Source organism: Megachile rotundata, chromosome 8 (assembly GCF_050947335.1).
Source record: "Megachile rotundata isolate GNS110a chromosome 8, iyMegRotu1, whole genome shotgun sequence".
Lineage (NCBI taxonomy): Eukaryota > Metazoa > Arthropoda > Insecta > Hymenoptera > Megachilidae > Megachile > Megachile rotundata.
In genome coordinates this window covers 17,712,007-17,728,532 of record NC_134990.1, presented here as the reverse complement: position 1 = coordinate 17,728,532, position 16,526 = coordinate 17,712,007, and the positions used below count along the sequence as shown (strand labels likewise).

General features: G+C 40.6%; 2 protein-coding genes and 1 long non-coding RNA gene across 11 annotated transcripts in view; 1 reads left to right on the top strand and 2 right to left on the bottom strand.

The window, feature by feature from the left end:
- Positions 1-15: 15 nt before the first annotated feature.
- Positions 16-8,570, bottom strand: LOC100875470 (uncharacterized). The gene is made up of 11 exons (XM_012297259.2): positions 7,894-8,570; positions 6,597-7,201; positions 5,584-5,710; positions 5,313-5,498; positions 5,071-5,249; positions 4,916-5,001; positions 4,624-4,843; positions 4,236-4,538; positions 3,969-4,151; positions 1,474-3,787; positions 16-964 (listed from the first exon to the last, which is right to left on the bottom strand). The coding sequence occupies exons 1-11, from the start codon at positions 7,908-7,910 to the stop codon at positions 829-831; spliced, it is 4,356 nt and encodes a 1,451-aa protein (XP_012152649.2). The 5' UTR covers positions 7,911-8,570; the 3' UTR covers positions 16-828.
- Positions 5,705-7,201, top strand: LOC143264988 (uncharacterized). Its single transcript, XR_013039035.1, has 2 exons — positions 5,705-6,063; positions 6,166-7,201. It is a non-coding gene; the product is annotated as an uncharacterized LOC143264988 (long non-coding RNA).
- A 5,181-nt stretch (positions 8,571-13,751) lies between the features above and the next one.
- wake (ankyrin repeat and fibronectin type III domain containing protein wide awake) overlaps positions 13,752-16,526 on the bottom strand; it is a 75,711-nt gene continuing 72,936 nt past the window's right edge. For 8 of the 9 annotated variants that reach the window (XM_012297279.2, XM_076534449.1, XM_012297274.2 and 5 more), the window contains one exon: positions 13,752-16,370. In XM_012297279.2, coding sequence (XP_012152669.1) covers positions 16,035-16,370 — 336 coding nt within the window. In that variant the 3' untranslated portion in view covers positions 13,752-16,034. The remainder of the gene's footprint in view (positions 16,371-16,526) is intronic. The other variant, XR_013039029.1, reaches the window with a different exon arrangement.

Sequence of the window (16,526 nt, the reverse complement as noted above, 5' to 3'; positions counted from 1 at the left end):
AAAAGAATTAATCGATTCATTTGGTCTTATCCGATATAATATCTTAAAGGATGATTGATTAGGTTAAACTCGATAACTTTTATCTACAAACGAGTTTTACAAATTTATACAATTATACTAGTTGTTTAGCTTCGTTTGCCAACCTAATCTCTCCCGGTGTGTAAACGAAAGAAATTTTACATTGTTCAGTCTAAACACGATTAAACGTATAATTACAATTACCGATGTGTCTGGCAGTATATGAAATTTAGTGTGTCGGGGGCTATATCTGAAAATAGTACGGTATGGTTCCAGTCATAGCGAGTGGTTTAAAATTGGCATAAAACTGGGCTACATTCCATTAGACCCTTTAGCAACTTGCCGTTGACTGATGCATTTATCAAAATAAATCAATCCGTTCGTATAGCGTTTTCCAATAGTACCTTACGTTAATACTGTTAATTTAATAGTAATGACATTGAAATTTTTTTCCGAATGCCTGTCATGGAATATCTTTCCATTTGGAAAGTCTACCGCGTTATGGTAAAATCATGTATAATATTTATAACTACGTCTTACGTACTATTAACAATGTTCGTATCGTGTCTGAACTTCGATACTTACCGTTAAATCGCTAAACTACATAAAAACACTTGTTTCTCGAATAAACAATAAATATTGTTACGCAATCACGGAGGTATAGCTATTAATTTTATAAATCGACGATTGTATCGTGATATACCTATGTAAGAGTTGTATAGATCGCGAGGCGTTAGTAAAATGAGACGTCTGTTTGAGAGGTCAAACAACTCGAGAAGACACATAGAGGAACCGGGATACGAAGAGGACTTAGGAAGCGTAACTTCTGAATTTAATGGGCTTAGGCAATTCCTTGGCAACCGTGGCGTTGTCAGACGACATTTTTGGCACCTCCAGAGCTGACGGCAAGCTTGGATCCTCTTGCGAATTCAGCCAATGGCTCGTACTGAAAACAGAAACAAAATAGGTGAACCACTTCCTAGTCTACTTGTCACGTGTGGAATTTTCTTAACGAGATTCTTCACCGAACTTTGTTACTTCAAAGAGGAGCTTCCTTTTCGCGTCGAATGTTTCGTGACCATTAAAACTCTAACGAAGAAATACCATGACAATACTGTTTTTTTACGACCGATTAATTTTTCGATGATTCAAACTTTAACAGACGTTATCGCAATTTCAAAAGACAATATAAACGATGCACCTTGGAAGAAATATTATTTCTAAATTGAAGGTAAATAATAGTACTTTGTGATTCACGTGTTACTAATCCATTTTTCTCTTATCAAAACGAATGTAAACGAAAAGTAGAAATAAGAAATCCTTGTACAATCATTTGCTAACAATAAATGGAAGGTGCCTATTGCGCATACATATACCGACTAAGATAAGAACAAAATTCTAAATGCGGAATATTGCACAAGGACAGAAAATCGTGCAAACGTAATCAAAAGATACCTGTCCGCTGCCGCAGATTCTTCGATCGCTTCCGAGACAATTTCTTGATCGACATCATCCTTTATTATCCCATTGTACGTTCTATTTGATGTTTCACTCGCTGTTTCCGTTTTATCGTTTCCATTCTCATCGACAAGCGGAGGATTCCTAGTAATAGCATTGATAAGTAACCGGTCGATCGATTCCTCGTTATTCACCGCTTTGTGTCTCTCTTCAGTGTCATCTTCCTTCGAGGGCCAATCCGGATATCGATGCAAAACATTCTGCTCGTAATAATATTGTCCAGGTTTCCTTTTGTTGCTTATCCGAGAAACTAATGGTTTTGGAATTTCACTAGTAACTCGATTCTCCATTCCGACGATGTCATGTCCACTTTGACTCGTCGTTTCCGCCCCAACGATAGTGACACTATGGGTCTTTTGTGGTTTCGGCCTTCCTAGATTCTGATAAGAATCGACAGACTTATCGGGTTGATCATAATGCGGTTTGCTTGTCGCTTTGTAATTGCTCTGGGTCGAATAAGAACTGGCATCGTCTTGAGAATACGGTCTGCCAGAAGGAATACTCAAATAGACGTTATTAGGATTAATTGTACTAACAAAATCCTTTATTCCAGTCGAAATTTGATCAGAGCTAACATCTGGTCTGCCAGGATGAACCTGAGCAGGTTTATCCGTCGATTGAGAGCTATAAGTAGGACTGTCTAATTCGTAACGATTATTTAACCCTGTCTGATATTGCGAAACACTAGACCAAGTCGTATATTCAATTTTATCAGCCGGTTTATCAAAAGACCCGTATCTGTCATCGGAGTGTTGATTAATCGGCTCATAAGGTCTTTCTCTGTATCCTTGCGAGTTCGAGTGTTCAGGTCTAAGCACATCTTGCCACTTGACTGCATAAGGTCTGGACAATTGATCAGGAGAATCAGGACGAGGCCAAGAAGTTTGCGTTGGTCTGATTATTTGATCTTGTGGGACATAGCCCATGATGTAGAGGTTTGCACCCTGTCCAGGTATTGGAGTAGTAGGTCTTTGGAAATTTGTATAATAGGTGTACAAAGTGGGTCTGGGATTGGACCCTGGATAACTTTCAAAGACAACGTCACTGGAAAGATAACTAGAATAGAAACCTTGGCTCAGAGGATTAGGATTGTTGGGATCGTTAAAAGTGTACGGAATATAAGGACTCGCATAGGCCAGGTTCGTTAGAGGAGGCGAAGTAGGTATTGGTCTCGGTGGAGGCAGAAAAACTGGAACAGACTGTAAGTTGTCCATATGAACTGGTCTGTGGCCAGCAAGATCTAAATTCGGGTTAGGAGAGTTAGACTGATGTGTCTGTTGATGCAGAGCAGGATTCACTTTAATGCTTGACCCGTAAATGGCATCGTTTACAAAGACAGGAGAATTGATAGCGTTGTTTTGAACAACTATGGTCACGTTATCTGGAGGACCTAAAGGTTTCTTTACGACGATTCTGTTTTGTTGATGAATGCTCGGTTTGGGTGGTGTCAGATTCGGAGAAAATGTTTTCCGTTGCTCCAAGGCGTTCGTTGAACTGCTCTCTTTCGCGAGGGTGGATCGAGTCGTAGTTCTTCTGAATTTATCTAGAATACCAGCTCTGCCTTTTAAGTCCGACTGTTTCTCTACCCAGAATTCTAAATCCAGTTGTCCAATGATAGGATCGTTGCAAGGCAACCGTTGATTCTTCAAGGTGTCAGCCGTCAAGAACACGAAGGGTTGGACAGTTTCTATGTTGTCCATCGTGGCGCAAAGTACTTGGGCCAGGCTGACCCGTCTAATTTGCTGAAGTTGTCCAAGAGTGAAACTGCTTTCCTGGTCAGGATTCTCGTACCAAAACCTGTCACCTCGACGTAGGTTGCTGAACTGTTGGCCAATTATGCAGGCAAATGTAGGACCCACTAAACCACCCTTAACCGACTTCTCCGCCAGTCCACCGCTGAAGAGATCGATATCCTCTACCGACGAGTAGACGAATCTGAATTTTCTGGCAGTAGATGGTGACATTACTCTGTCCAAGTCTTCGAAGCTTTTTATCGACGATAAACCGCAAGGTTCTCTCCACTGAACGTATGGAGGGATGCCGTGATCTCTGCCTCTTTGGATGTTGATGGAAGCAAGGTCCATTCCAAAAGGAAAATTGGGGGTTTGAAACAGATGATTGGTTAACTCTTCGCTGATGTGCTCGTCCCTCCTTTGAGAGGGTTGATTGATCAACCCCAGAAGAAGACGATCCACCGAACCTGCCGTTTCTAAATTTACCGAATTGGTGAACTCATCGTGGATAGAGACGTCTGTAACAACGTCGTTACGAACCTTTAATTGTATTTTTATTTTTACAGATAGTAACTTAATGGTCTTGTTAAATATTGGTTAGATTAGATTAGGCTTCACTCAATGAGTGGACAGATAACCCGAGATGGCTTTATTAGCATTAAGACATAGGCATTTTAGGAAACGGTTTGGCATACTCACTGTTGAAAATGGGTCGATGATGACTGTCGAATCTAACAAAACTTTGTTGTACCAAAGAGTGGCCAAAGCGATAAGCCGCAGTAGAAAACTCGTTAGCGACAGTTGGATTTACTTTGGGATCATAGCCTTGGTAATAATCTTTCTTCAGCAACTCAAGGTCGAATATTTTCATCACATCTTGACCTAGAATATTTCCGTTTCATCTGTCCTCGATATTCGACGATCATAAATAGATAGTCGGAAATATTAATTTGATCTAATATTTACCAAGAACAATGGGAAGAAATTCTCTATAAGTGATGTGCTGAACAATTGCGCCAACGATTCTCCGAGATTCTTGAAATAGTTTCTCGTCGCTCCAGTGAGGATTCAACGCGGCTAGCTTCGTCGCTATTCTATTGTGGAGCCTTAGAAACGCCACGTGGAGCGAAGTGAGCGCAGGTTGTTCTCCTAGACGACCGTCTCCGGCTCTGAAGCAATTCGTCGATAACGATCCACGTTTACAGAGATCGGAATCGAGTTTGGGAAGCACCGGCCTTTGCGATTGAAGCTTTCCGTATTGCAATAAACCTGATCATAATTTTAACGAACCGTAATACGTCCATAGATCGAAGAATTCTTTTCAAAGCTCCTTTCAATAAATATCGCATCTTACCGTTCCTAAATAATCTTAAAGTGTCAGTTTGAAAGGCATTGCTACTGTAGACGGTAGAAGCATCCAGGTAGCTAGTGACCTGTGTTAACTGTTCCCTAGGGCCAAATTCACAGTCTTCTTTCGGTGCTGGACCACTTCGAACAAATTCTAAACATTTCACACCCAGGGGACCGAAGAAACTGTCTTTCGAACTGACAGATATCGGCAGACATTCTGGATGCTACGAAGATACATTCTATTTCCCTCTAAACGAATCAAAAGTGCTATTTAATATCAGAGCGGTGAAGATTACCATGAACTCTGGTGGTTGGAAGCCAGAGCCAAATTTGAGACAACACTGCGGTACGGTGCCGTTGAATCCTCTGCTTTGTCCGGTCGCTAATAATAATAACAAATAGAAATATTTATTATTTAAACTTTGTTTTTATTTTGTTAGTATTATCTCACCGGTCAAATCGTGATCAACAAACTGTCCCCACTGCATCAGCATATGAGTAACGGATGCCAAGGGTACATCTTTATCTTCGTGTACCACGACGGTCACTTCCCTTGCAGTAGGAAGTTGTTTTCCCGTTACGGATCTACGAATACTTTGAACCCCATCGCTGTACACCGGTGGCATAAATCTGAAAAAAAATTACAGTAAGTACGTCGATTTTAAAATTCAAGAATACAAATAATAGCTTTACCTCTGCATGGTCGACATCGCAGAGCCCCACCAGAGATGTCGAAGATTATTACAACTTCCGTCGGATGTTCTATACCTCAAACTAGCCGCTGGGCAGATAGGAATTCCTCTGTTCGGACAATGACGTTGAAGTGGATTACTTTGACTTCGACGAAACAGCAGCGAGTCCGTTGGTGTATTTGGAAATCTTGAGTAAACGAATTAACGAGATTTCTAAATTAAATAGCGAATATGAAGGTACGGAAAAGGTAAAACAGGGCTGAAATTCTTACTTCCGTTTGAATCTTGTAGTGCCCTGAAGTACGGCGAATCCATATTTCGCGAGAGCTCTTGCTTCTTTCGTTTGATCGTTAAAAATTGCTACGTGCCTCGCTGGATTGTCGGAATCCAAATATATGCCTGTTACGTGTTGTTTGAAAAAATGAAAAGATAATTTAAACCTTCCTCTAAAAAAAATGAATCGAATGATCAATGATCGCTTGGAACGAGAATAAATACCTAAGAGCCTTAACGGTATAATCGATAATTATTATCGGAAATACAATCACAATCTACATTGTGATGGGGGAAACACCTCTTTGCAGATTCTACTATCCTAGCATTGGGAGGCGCTGGCGAAGCTACGATTCATATGCGATTTTATTCTGATTTCTTTATCTATCAATATCCTGCATTATACTTTTCTAGTACAAGAAACATCAAGTAGCAGGGTCACACGATCAAAGTTGGTGGAATAAATTCTATACCATTAAGTATGCTCTTCGAACAACATGATATCCTATTAGCAAAAGTTGTTTCAGAACTGTAAAATCTAAAATAAGAGGGTATTTACCACGCGCATTTCTTTTGCACAGGGACGCACTTATTACGCGCATTTCTACTGCGCAGGAAAGCACACTTGTCATGCATGCATCTACCACGTAGGAAATAGTGCCGTCAACTTGCAATATGCAACCCTATTATTAGGGTGCCTGAGATAGCAGGAGCGTATAACTAAAATTTGGTAGCACGTATACTTTGACGAAATGCAAGCTCCTTTACTGTTCTGAGATCTTGCTACCACAAGACGAAATTTGACGGAAAACAGATGTATAGAGGGTTCATTTCTACGGTATTTGTCGTGCGAAAAATTGGGCAATTACTCTTAAATAATTAATTGTTGTTCTTAACCCTCAAACGGTGGGCAAGAAAGATAATTGAAATTAAAATCGAATAAAATTTGAACTCGTGTATATATTATTTCATATGGAAAACGAATAATAATTTATAGTAGCCTGAAACATACCCATCGAGTACAGCATCGGTTCCTTGATGGTGTACAGTTCCTTCATAGCTTCCAATCCGAAATTAGCTGCTTCCAGAAAGTCCTCTTCTTCAGGTCCACTTCTATCATCCTTACTTCTTTCCATCAGCGTTAGCCCAGCCTTTCTATCATCCTCCATACCCGTCCTTGCTAAAAATCCTCCCGAATTTTTTTCCTGAAGACTTTCCAATCTCGAAGATTGATCCTCAGAGTCTTTCGACCACGTATCCGCTGAAAATTCTTCTCGTCTCGTGTTCTCAGGAAGCTGTTGCAGTATTTTCTCGTTTTGGAACGTGGTCCTTTCGTCCATCATAGGACTCTCCCGAACATCCTGATTCAATTGTACCCTTTCGAACAGTTTTCGTACGGAGGTCAGGATCTCCTCGTACTTCTTAGGATCTTCGGGAATGAACAAGGTTTCTACGGGTTCAGAATCGAGATCCTTTTTGATCCTTTGTTTATGGTACGTGGAATCTAATGGAGAGATCGTAGACGCTTTCGTGAGGTGTTTGGTGTTGGTCGATTCGAGTGCCTCATGTCTTATGGATGATTTTGATAGCGCGGAGGAGAGGAGAACGAAGAAAGTGCTGGAAAGTAATATTTAACAATTACAATTTCAACTTTATCGAAGCTTACATCTTTCACCGATTTATAGTGAAAGTATAAGTGCTGCGTGAATAAGTTGTACAAAGCGCTAATGGTTTCTCGTAGCGGTATCGGCAGTTACGAGAAGAATCCTGATAGACAATCGCCGCCACTATGTGCATACACGCATCGTTATTCGTGTCACGGTGAAATCGAACTGGATCATCGATCAACGATGCATAGATACGCATTCGTGATATGCAAATACCCGTTATCAACTTTTACCGCTCAATTACTCACCGCGAATACCGATTTAAAGGACGAATGCGTAGAACAGTTTTCCTTACGCAAGGAAGCGTGAAAGCGATATAAATCGAGTGCCATTTATGACGATTAATTGAAAGATAGATAATAACAGAGCGAGGCTACTAGGTAACCACGGCCAACTAACACGAATCCTTTATTTGGAATGTCGACAGATGTAACGGGATCATCCATTGTGAGATCTTACTACGATATCAAATAACGAAAGAATTTTTTCCTTGCTCCCAGGATAATGAAATTCTTGCACGATAACGATAACGTAAAAAATTAGAAAAAGAAATATTAGACGCTTACGTTTCGAAATTGTATTTAAAATTTTATATTATATGTATGTATATACCAGAGGATCGATAAAAATGGAGAAACTCACAGAAAAGAAGATCGCATGCTGTCTGTAAAAAGACTTGTTCCGATCGCGATGGAAGCTATATAGACGATGGATACAACCCCTCGCAAGGACCCAACAGGATCACCGGAGGCGTCTTTCAGTGAACGCGGTCTTCCCGAACACGGTTCACCAAGTACTAAGCCTCGTGGAGGCCGATCGACCGGTCTTATCCACGAGGAAGGATGCAAGAGATATTTTTTGTATACTTTTTGCTCGATCGATCGGTCGGTCGTGCACCTTTTTCTGGGATTTTTACTGTTACTCGGCTGCCCTCCGGCCGTCACCTCCGTGATTTCGACCAACTTTTTCTTCTTCTTCGATCTACTGTCCAATGATTTCTTTCTTTCTTTCTCTCTCTCGTCTACTTTTAACAAAGATGGAAAGAATCGACGAATCCGTGCCTCGAGGTAGCGCGTACTCGATTCCTGTTAGAACGGTCGTTTGGAGGGAAACCGAGATCAACATTATGGTAATTCTTGGTTGATGGCCTTTCATCTCTTTTGATTAACATAAAGACTCGTGTCCGATCACGAGACAAGAAGGCGAGGAAGAATGTTAATTGTGGTCGTCATTAATAAAGTACAGTACATTGAATTCTAATGTTAAAAAATCAGGTTGCTTAATTATATTAATTAACGACAACCTTTCGATCATTATTCTCCCCAGTTCTTCGGTTATTTATTCACCTAGTTACCTAAGCAGTTACGCGCTATTTCTAAACCGAATAATACGTACCTTTTCAGTGTCTTGCAGCTTTCTCTTGTGCTTGCAAGCTCGCGATCGCCTTTCCAGACCCGTACAACACCTTCGCCCGTACCTGAACTCTTCTGGTGGTTGTGCAAGAAGTACCAGCCGTAGAGGACCCACTTCCGGTCCCGCCACCGGAAGTCGAGCCTAACTGCAGGGTGGTACCTGCATAATTTGCACCTCTGCAACTCGTGCAGCCCTCCGACATTTTCGTTTCTTGAATATCCTTTCGTGTTAAATACGAATGTGTTTCCTAAACGAAAGCATGTTTTATAATTGTAATATCGACCGACTCTAAATCAGATAAATTTATAAAAACATTCAACTTTTTATACTCTCTCGATGTAATACGATTTTGAATGAAAATTTTAATCCCGAATGACTCGATTAAGCGTTAATTACGGTTCTTAATTTAAACAAAGCGGAAAGCAACGAGCATTATTAATTAGAAACGATAGCGAGACGTTCATGGTTGATTTGCCTCTTTGTTCCATTCACCGAAACCTATTCATCAATACGGTGGACGCGTTTCAAAGCTAATTGCTCGCGAAGAATACGAATTAATCTTGTGCAACGCGTTGCAATTATTAACTCGTGCTGCGCAATCTTTCCACGATCTTTCGATCGTGTTTCTCGTTAATTAAAGGAATATCATCGATCATTAATACCGCGTTCATCAACCGTTATGGCAACCGTGAATTTTCGCATTCGATTTATATGAATCGACTAAGAAGGTTAATTTTCGTAATTTCATTTAGAAACAACATAGCATCTCTGTAGAGTATACGAACTAAAGGAAACAACTGTGTGGACGAGGCATTATAATGTAGCCGGCACAGCTCTGACCCGTGCGCCGTTCACCATAAATCCGGGAAAATCTGGGTTAATTATACTAATGGCAGTATAAGGCGAGCTTTCCTACCGGCGACCTTACCGGAAAAAGGCGAGACCTGCTAACTTCCCTGGCACGATCGTTAAAGCGAATTTTACAGCAACGAAGCAAGAACAATGTCCTTAATGGAACGATATTCGCCAATTTTCTAGCTGCTGCTTTCGAGGAAAGGAAAAATATTCAAGCATGCTCGACGCGAAGGCAGTACCCTGAAATTCTTTTTTTTTTCGAACGATGAACAAGTAATAGAGTTTTACGGTCATTTCGATTGCAAACGAGGTTCGATTTGAAGGTAACCTATTTTCACTTAACTATCTCGAGCACATCGTCGCAAAATAAAAAATGATCAATGCTATATCCTTCTAAAATAATTTTATGCTTTCGTTTCGAACTAATGAAAATTTTAATCTCTTTAGACACTTTCTAATGGATTTTACGCCTGTACGATTTCGCCTTCCATACATCATTTCGATTACCAATTGATAATATCAATTTCTCCCTAAGCTGTATACGATGCGTCATCGGTTACACGGGTAGACAATGCGAGACGCATACGATGTGTCACCAGTTGCAACGAACAGGTAATGCAACGCGCACACCGCTATGTGTTATAGCTTTTAAAACGAAATTCGTAAAAATAAATAATAACTGACTTGCGATTATAAAATTCTGAATGCTTGAGACACAAGACGCAGACGGTGTGTCGTTGGTCATCAAGTAGTATTCAAAGTAACAAATTATAAGCGATAAGAAAGAAAGTAATAATCGCGGATGATAATTAGAAACGTACAGGAAAATCAGTGGACGTTATCCAACGAAGGAAAGAAGCATCCTCCAGCTGGTGCTCTCTATGGGTCGCCTCGTACTCGACGGTAGCTCACTGCTGGTTCACAATCGGCGACGACGACTACGTCCGAGCCGGTTGTGTACGTTGAACAAACTGATCGCTCGCGACGGCCTCGTGGTAAGCTGCACCACGGGCCGCTCGTCTCTCTTTTCTTCTTCCTCGGGGTCTTACTGCCGGTCGCCATCACCGCCGCCGCCACCGCCGCTGCCACCGTCGTCGTCTTCGTCGTCTTCGTCGTCGTCGTCGTCGTCGTCGTCGTCGTCGTCGTCATCGTCGTTGTTGTCCGCCGACAATAACGTGTCTCTGCAAGAGGGGACAGACTCGGACAACTGGCCTCCACTCTTCGTTCTTGCTTGCTCTGACTCACGATCCTGAGGTACAGTCGTTCCTGATAACACATTGCGTCTCCATTTTTGATAAGGGATCTTTATACAGTAGCACTAAACCTGTTGACCCTGATTTTTATCCAAGAATTACTTCGCTACATGCACTCAAAACAGGATGTTCTTCTGATTTTTATTAAAACCATTTATTTCCATCCCTGCTTTCTTCTACGATGAAAATTGTTGGTCGATGAATGCTTTGTTCCATGTATCACCACCGTCGATAACCATGTTATCCTACATTGATCTGTTAATTTTGAAATAAAATTTGGAATTAAGAATTTGGCCCGATTGAAAGAAGAAAGTACGAAAGAAGAGGAAGTTTGTCTAAAGCAAAGAAAGAATTTGTTCGTTGCGCGAATGTTCGGAGACGGAAGAATTCCGGCGGAGAAAAAGAACGGCCGTTTAAGGAAAAGCAACGTGATAGCAGAGCTGACTGTACCGTGATATGGGGACATTGGCGAAGTAGGGAGAGGGCATGCAGGGGCCAGAGATCGGTACGCGGACCCAACTGCGAAACCTAACCTTCGATCGGTAAAAATTCGACCGGCGAACGGCCGGACCTTGTGCCCCGTATAATTCTTTCGCAATATACCTGGTACACGTGCACGAGCGCCTCAAAGATCCGTGTAAAATCCAGCCCCCTGCCGATCATGGGGTTCCCGGTACCGGATCTACATGGTCTTTTTACCTCGTAGCGTGTACATAAAGAAATACTTAACGTAATTTATTTTATTAAATGTAAAGTGGACATAGAAACAAACATTTTGGAATGTATAATCTAAAAACCCGATATCTAAAAAAAAAGTGATTACGTTCTCGCTTATGCGTTAAATTAGAACAGTAGAACATGTTCCCAAATTTCTATCGTTAAGGATCGTCATTTAATCGTGCAATTGTCACAAGACACTGGAAAGGTTTACGAGTAGCGTACCGACGAAACTTGAAACATCTCTTTGTACGAGAGTGGATATCCTTTCTCGAAAGGATTGTTACACGTTCTCTGTTCACCTCGCGTTGTTACGGTTGCGGTGGTTGCAGGAGACGTCATCGTGAAAGAACTAGACGATCCAGTTCCCTGTCAATAACTAGAGCGACAGAGACTCGGGTGAATCGATCTCATTGACACCGGATTTGCTACAAGTCTCTAGCCTCGTTCTAGAAATTGACCTACTGGTTCGCATTAACGTCGTACCGTGCTTCCTGTCGTCCCAGCATCCGTGACTATCTTCTTCGACTTCTGTCGATTTCTTTGCCTCAATTTTTTACTTCGATTTCCCGAGTAACAAATTTTTTACCTTAATCGTTAATTGTGTCGGCGATTATCGAAAGACAAAATTGTGGTAGAAGAGTTTGAAAAGAGAACGAAAAAACTAACAATTTGCAAAAGTGACGATTTGCTTAATTTTTTGCCGTCTTTGTTGCACAGAAGCCGTGACCGGTTGCACGATTTTAATCCTCGAAGCGTTTCCTGAGAGAAGGAGAGCGAATATCAATCAAATTATTACGGCAATCTGGTTCTCGTGACAGCCTCCGGAGCAATTTCCAGCACAATGCAAGCGTGTTGCAATCGTTCGACCGATCGAAAGACGCGTGAACTGAGATCCCAGATGCGTCCGGAGATGAATTTTTGTCAGTCGAGAAATCGTGCTCGTCGTTTATAGGTTTCTGACGTTGTTATTAGCGATCCCTGATCGACTGTTGGGAAACTGGGTTATTTCGTGCTTCTATACGCTACGTTAGTATACGTTAAAAGGCCAATTATCGAAAACAGATTATTTTTCGGAGATAAAATTATTATGTTCGTATCGAGGAAAGTTAGAATTTCGAGATAATTATCAGGTATAGTGTTTAAATAAAATTGTTTAGTCTTGTTTTTAGAAAAGTTTCGACGCGTCAAAGCTGCAGGGAAACGAGAGAACAAGCGAGGTGAACCGAGCATCGCGGTATCCCGCTATCAGTATCGTCAGTGGGTCAGTTAACAACGGGGTCAGTGGAGGGCGAATCCGGGCTGCGGGTCAACCAATCACCACGTCAGGTTCCGTCCTCCTGACAATAACTATTAACTGTATATGCACCCACAAAACCGAATTTGCCAATGACTGCAGTGATGCAATTACGATTACATCACGCGCAAAGTAGTAATATTAATGGATCAATATTACGTGGATTTTAATGACGTAAAACCGCGAGTGCAACGACCTTCGTGTATATATTTTCAATTGCAAACGTTCAGGAATTTCGTTTCCAAATTAATTATCAGAATATTCAAAATTGCTTTTTCTAAGTTTTCAAGGATCGAATAAAATTTCTACTACCTTTTCAGAGCGTATCTACTAAAGGGAAATTGATTTCTGATTTAAAGAATGAGGTCTGACCTAGGAGAAGCATCGCTCTTCGGAGATGGCCTGGCAGTTTTTCATTACCGGTGATCTCCTCTTGGGAACCAGCCGGAAGACCAGAGTGTACAATTACACCAGGTGGGGGATAAATAAGGAGTAGGTGGCACGACGAGATGAGGCGAGAAACAAGACGGAAGTGGGTCAGCGGGATTCTCGGTCGTGAGGGTCCGGGTTCATTTCTCCTCTTCACGAGAGTCACGGTGAGCTCCGGCTAACGAACTAAAATCTACAAAAGTGTTTGCGATCGAGATCAAGTAAATTAACAAATAGATTAACTTTGTAAAATAAAGAAGAAAATTTTAACGCGTTCGTCACCACTCTAGGACAATATAGGACTTTTTATCTCTATCGTTTATAATTCCACAGTCTATAGACGAATGATATGGTAACGAATGCGTTTAAAGATGATCCTTAGATGAAATTGAAATAAAATATTCCTTTACTTTAAGAGATTACCTTGATACTTGCTAAAGTATTCTAAACTTCAAAATATTCGATTCGATGTATAACAATGATAACGAGTTGTTGTTTGCCTGCATTCGGTTTGTTGTTCTTCTTGAAATAAATAATTCTTCTTCTTTTGATAATTCTCAATTATATTTTATACATACATAGACTTTTTCGAATATTTACAAATAGTTCATTCTTCTCGTTCGATTAGCTCCTTCATTTTGGAACACCCGTGCAAGGAGGAACACCAGGACTTCTCGAATCTTACACAGGTTCGTTTACCTCCCCGACATTAACGCTTAACTGCTAATGATTATTTTACACTCAACATCGATAAACACTCAGGTAGAGCTAATAAATTTTCTAGCGTTTTGTTAAGATTTTTCGCGTTTTCATTCTACTTCCACTTTTCTTTTTCTTCTTTCTTAATCTCGTTTCTGCTTGATACACAGACGCATTTTTATTTCTCTTGAAAATTCGTACCCCGATCACGTTTGCATTTTTGCAAAATATAGAAAAATCTCTCTCAATCTCTCTCTCTCTCTTTTTTCACGTGTTTCCCCTCTCTTTTGTTTTCTCGATAAAAAAATATGTGCATCGTATATTCTTGTTTGAACTTAGCTGGCCCCCACGAAACACGATACCACTGTTCAATCGTTGTCGATCTAAATTTTGAAAAATTTGTCGTTACCGGGAAAGGACGGATCTTAATATTTGTATCGTGTGACGATTACAATATTTGACAATTGAACTCCAATAAAATAAAGTATCCGGATTACATTTTTAAACTCCAATTGCTTAAATTCTCAATTTTTATTTCTATAGTTTTTGATTCTCTGCAGTCTGATTTTTCTGACTACAAAGTTTTGGATTACTGGACAGTGGTGCCATGCGTATATGGTGTATTTTACAATCCACTTTGCATCTAATTTATCACCAATGTGTCTTCTAAGTCACGATTTCAGGAAATGCTCAGAACTCCAGCAAGAACTTCAACTCCAAAACAAAGTTTACAAATTGCGTTCAGCTTCGTCGATAAAACAGGAAACAGAAGTATACAATGCTTGTACTGTAAACAAATATAAAATATAGTAGAATTGATTTAGGAGAATACGAAAGAGAGCCAGCGATCTCGTATAATAAAATATACACACCGATTCTTCGCGCATCAAGAATGGACGTAAGAAAAACGCTTGCTCTACGCTCGAAATACAGTCGCGGTTAATCTCAGCAAGAATAAAAATCTTAATAACGATAGTAATACTCTCTCGTTAACTACGCAACAGTCTATAAAGCCTCTTATTTTCGTCTGAATCACGTATCCTCGTTCTTCGCGCTACAATCCTCGTTCGTTACTCTCTGGAGCAGAGATTCTCAAAATTAGAATTTCGATATTTCAGAAATTCAAAGCTATGGAGCTTTTGAATCGTGCACCTTTGAGAAATGAAACATTGAGAATCCCTGCGCCAAAGCTAAGCGCCTCGAATTAATTTCGTAGAATGCTTGCATTGTTCCCATCGAAAGACAATCGGACAAGAATCTCTTTGCGCACCTCGTCGAGAACAGAACGATGCCTATGTAGAGAATCGATCGACTCTCCTAGCAAAGTGACGATCAAGCAGAACACAGCTTGTTAAAAATAAATCGCTCTATACGCATTTACATGAATTTAAAAATATAAATACAAAATCTTCCCTAAATTCGTACGTTTGTGCTCTCAGTCCGTTCGAAATGTCCAAGCTTTTTAAACGGAATACACGCCGGATCACGAGGATCTGAACCGACAATAACTTGGGCACGTCGAATATACAATTGAGACGAACGAGATCTTCGAAGCATTTGACGCGTTTACACTCGGCGACGCGTATATCGAGTTAAACATTGAGATCGGTAGCTAAAATATAACAGTATATAATATTACCTTGAGTATTATTCGTTCCTTTACAAACTACTTAGGTCGTAGTCGAATCGAAACTTGGTTGGAATGTACATACGGGTCAGCTAAATACAATTTTAATCCTTGTCCGTCAGACGACCGGTCGCTCGTTTCTTTTGTTCATCTAATTAATTACGTGTGATTTACTTAGAGCCTCGGGAGGTACAACTCAAGAATTCTCCTGTCGTCTTTTGTCTACACTTTAACGCGTTCTATACCTTGCAAATTGTCGACGAATCAAAGTCAAAAAAAAAAAAAGAGTGAAATTTGAAGAACAAAAAGCCTTAATACATAGAATCTAATCGCAAAAATATCACAGGGAATAGAGACGCGTTAAACTCGATAAATCTTTGGCTGCTATCGCCAATTATGTACGAGACGGAGTGTTTTTTATACTGATAGGGATTTTCTTCGTCGCGATCCCTTTTATCTAATCGTATCCTGTTTCTGTCATACTTTACTTATGCTATAAATACGCGGTGTGTTTACTACTGTGCTCAAGAGCTGCAAGGACGTCTTGTTTCTGCCTCACGTACAGCCTGCCTTTTTTCCAGGGGTTTTGCAATTGCAAAAGTTTAAAGTCGTCCCTCAGACAACGTTCCCTGGCACCGATCACAGCGACCAAACAGAAATTTGGTAGCTCGTCGGCTGTGTAAATAGGACCTTCTTGTCCTTTCAGAACTACTGCCATGTTCAACTGCTTCACCACCAAGTTCACAACTTCTCTGGCCGTGGTTCTTGGTGTCACATGTAATTTTAGGCTGGTTCCAGAAGCCAGGCCAGTCTCGTAGGCCGCGTAAACCTGCAAAGACATCGGATTTTGTTATTAGAAATATTATTAAACTATGACCAGATATACGAATATATAAATTGTCTGTTGTAAAAATCAGCGTGACATTCAGTTGGTAGCGCAGCGACAGCACGTTGCTCGATACATTTGGCTGTTATCAATGAATAC

Excerpts from the sequence above, each read along its gene's own strand:
- LOC100875470 (XM_012297259.2), bottom strand. Across the intron at positions 5,499-5,583 it reads ACTACAAGATTCAAACGGAA|ATTTCCAAATACACCAACGG; the intron begins GTAAGAATTTCA and ends CGTTTACTCAAG. Across the intron at positions 5,002-5,070 it reads TGTTGATCACGATTTGACCG|CGACCGGACAAAGCAGAGGA; the intron begins GTGAGATAATAC and ends TATTATTATTAG.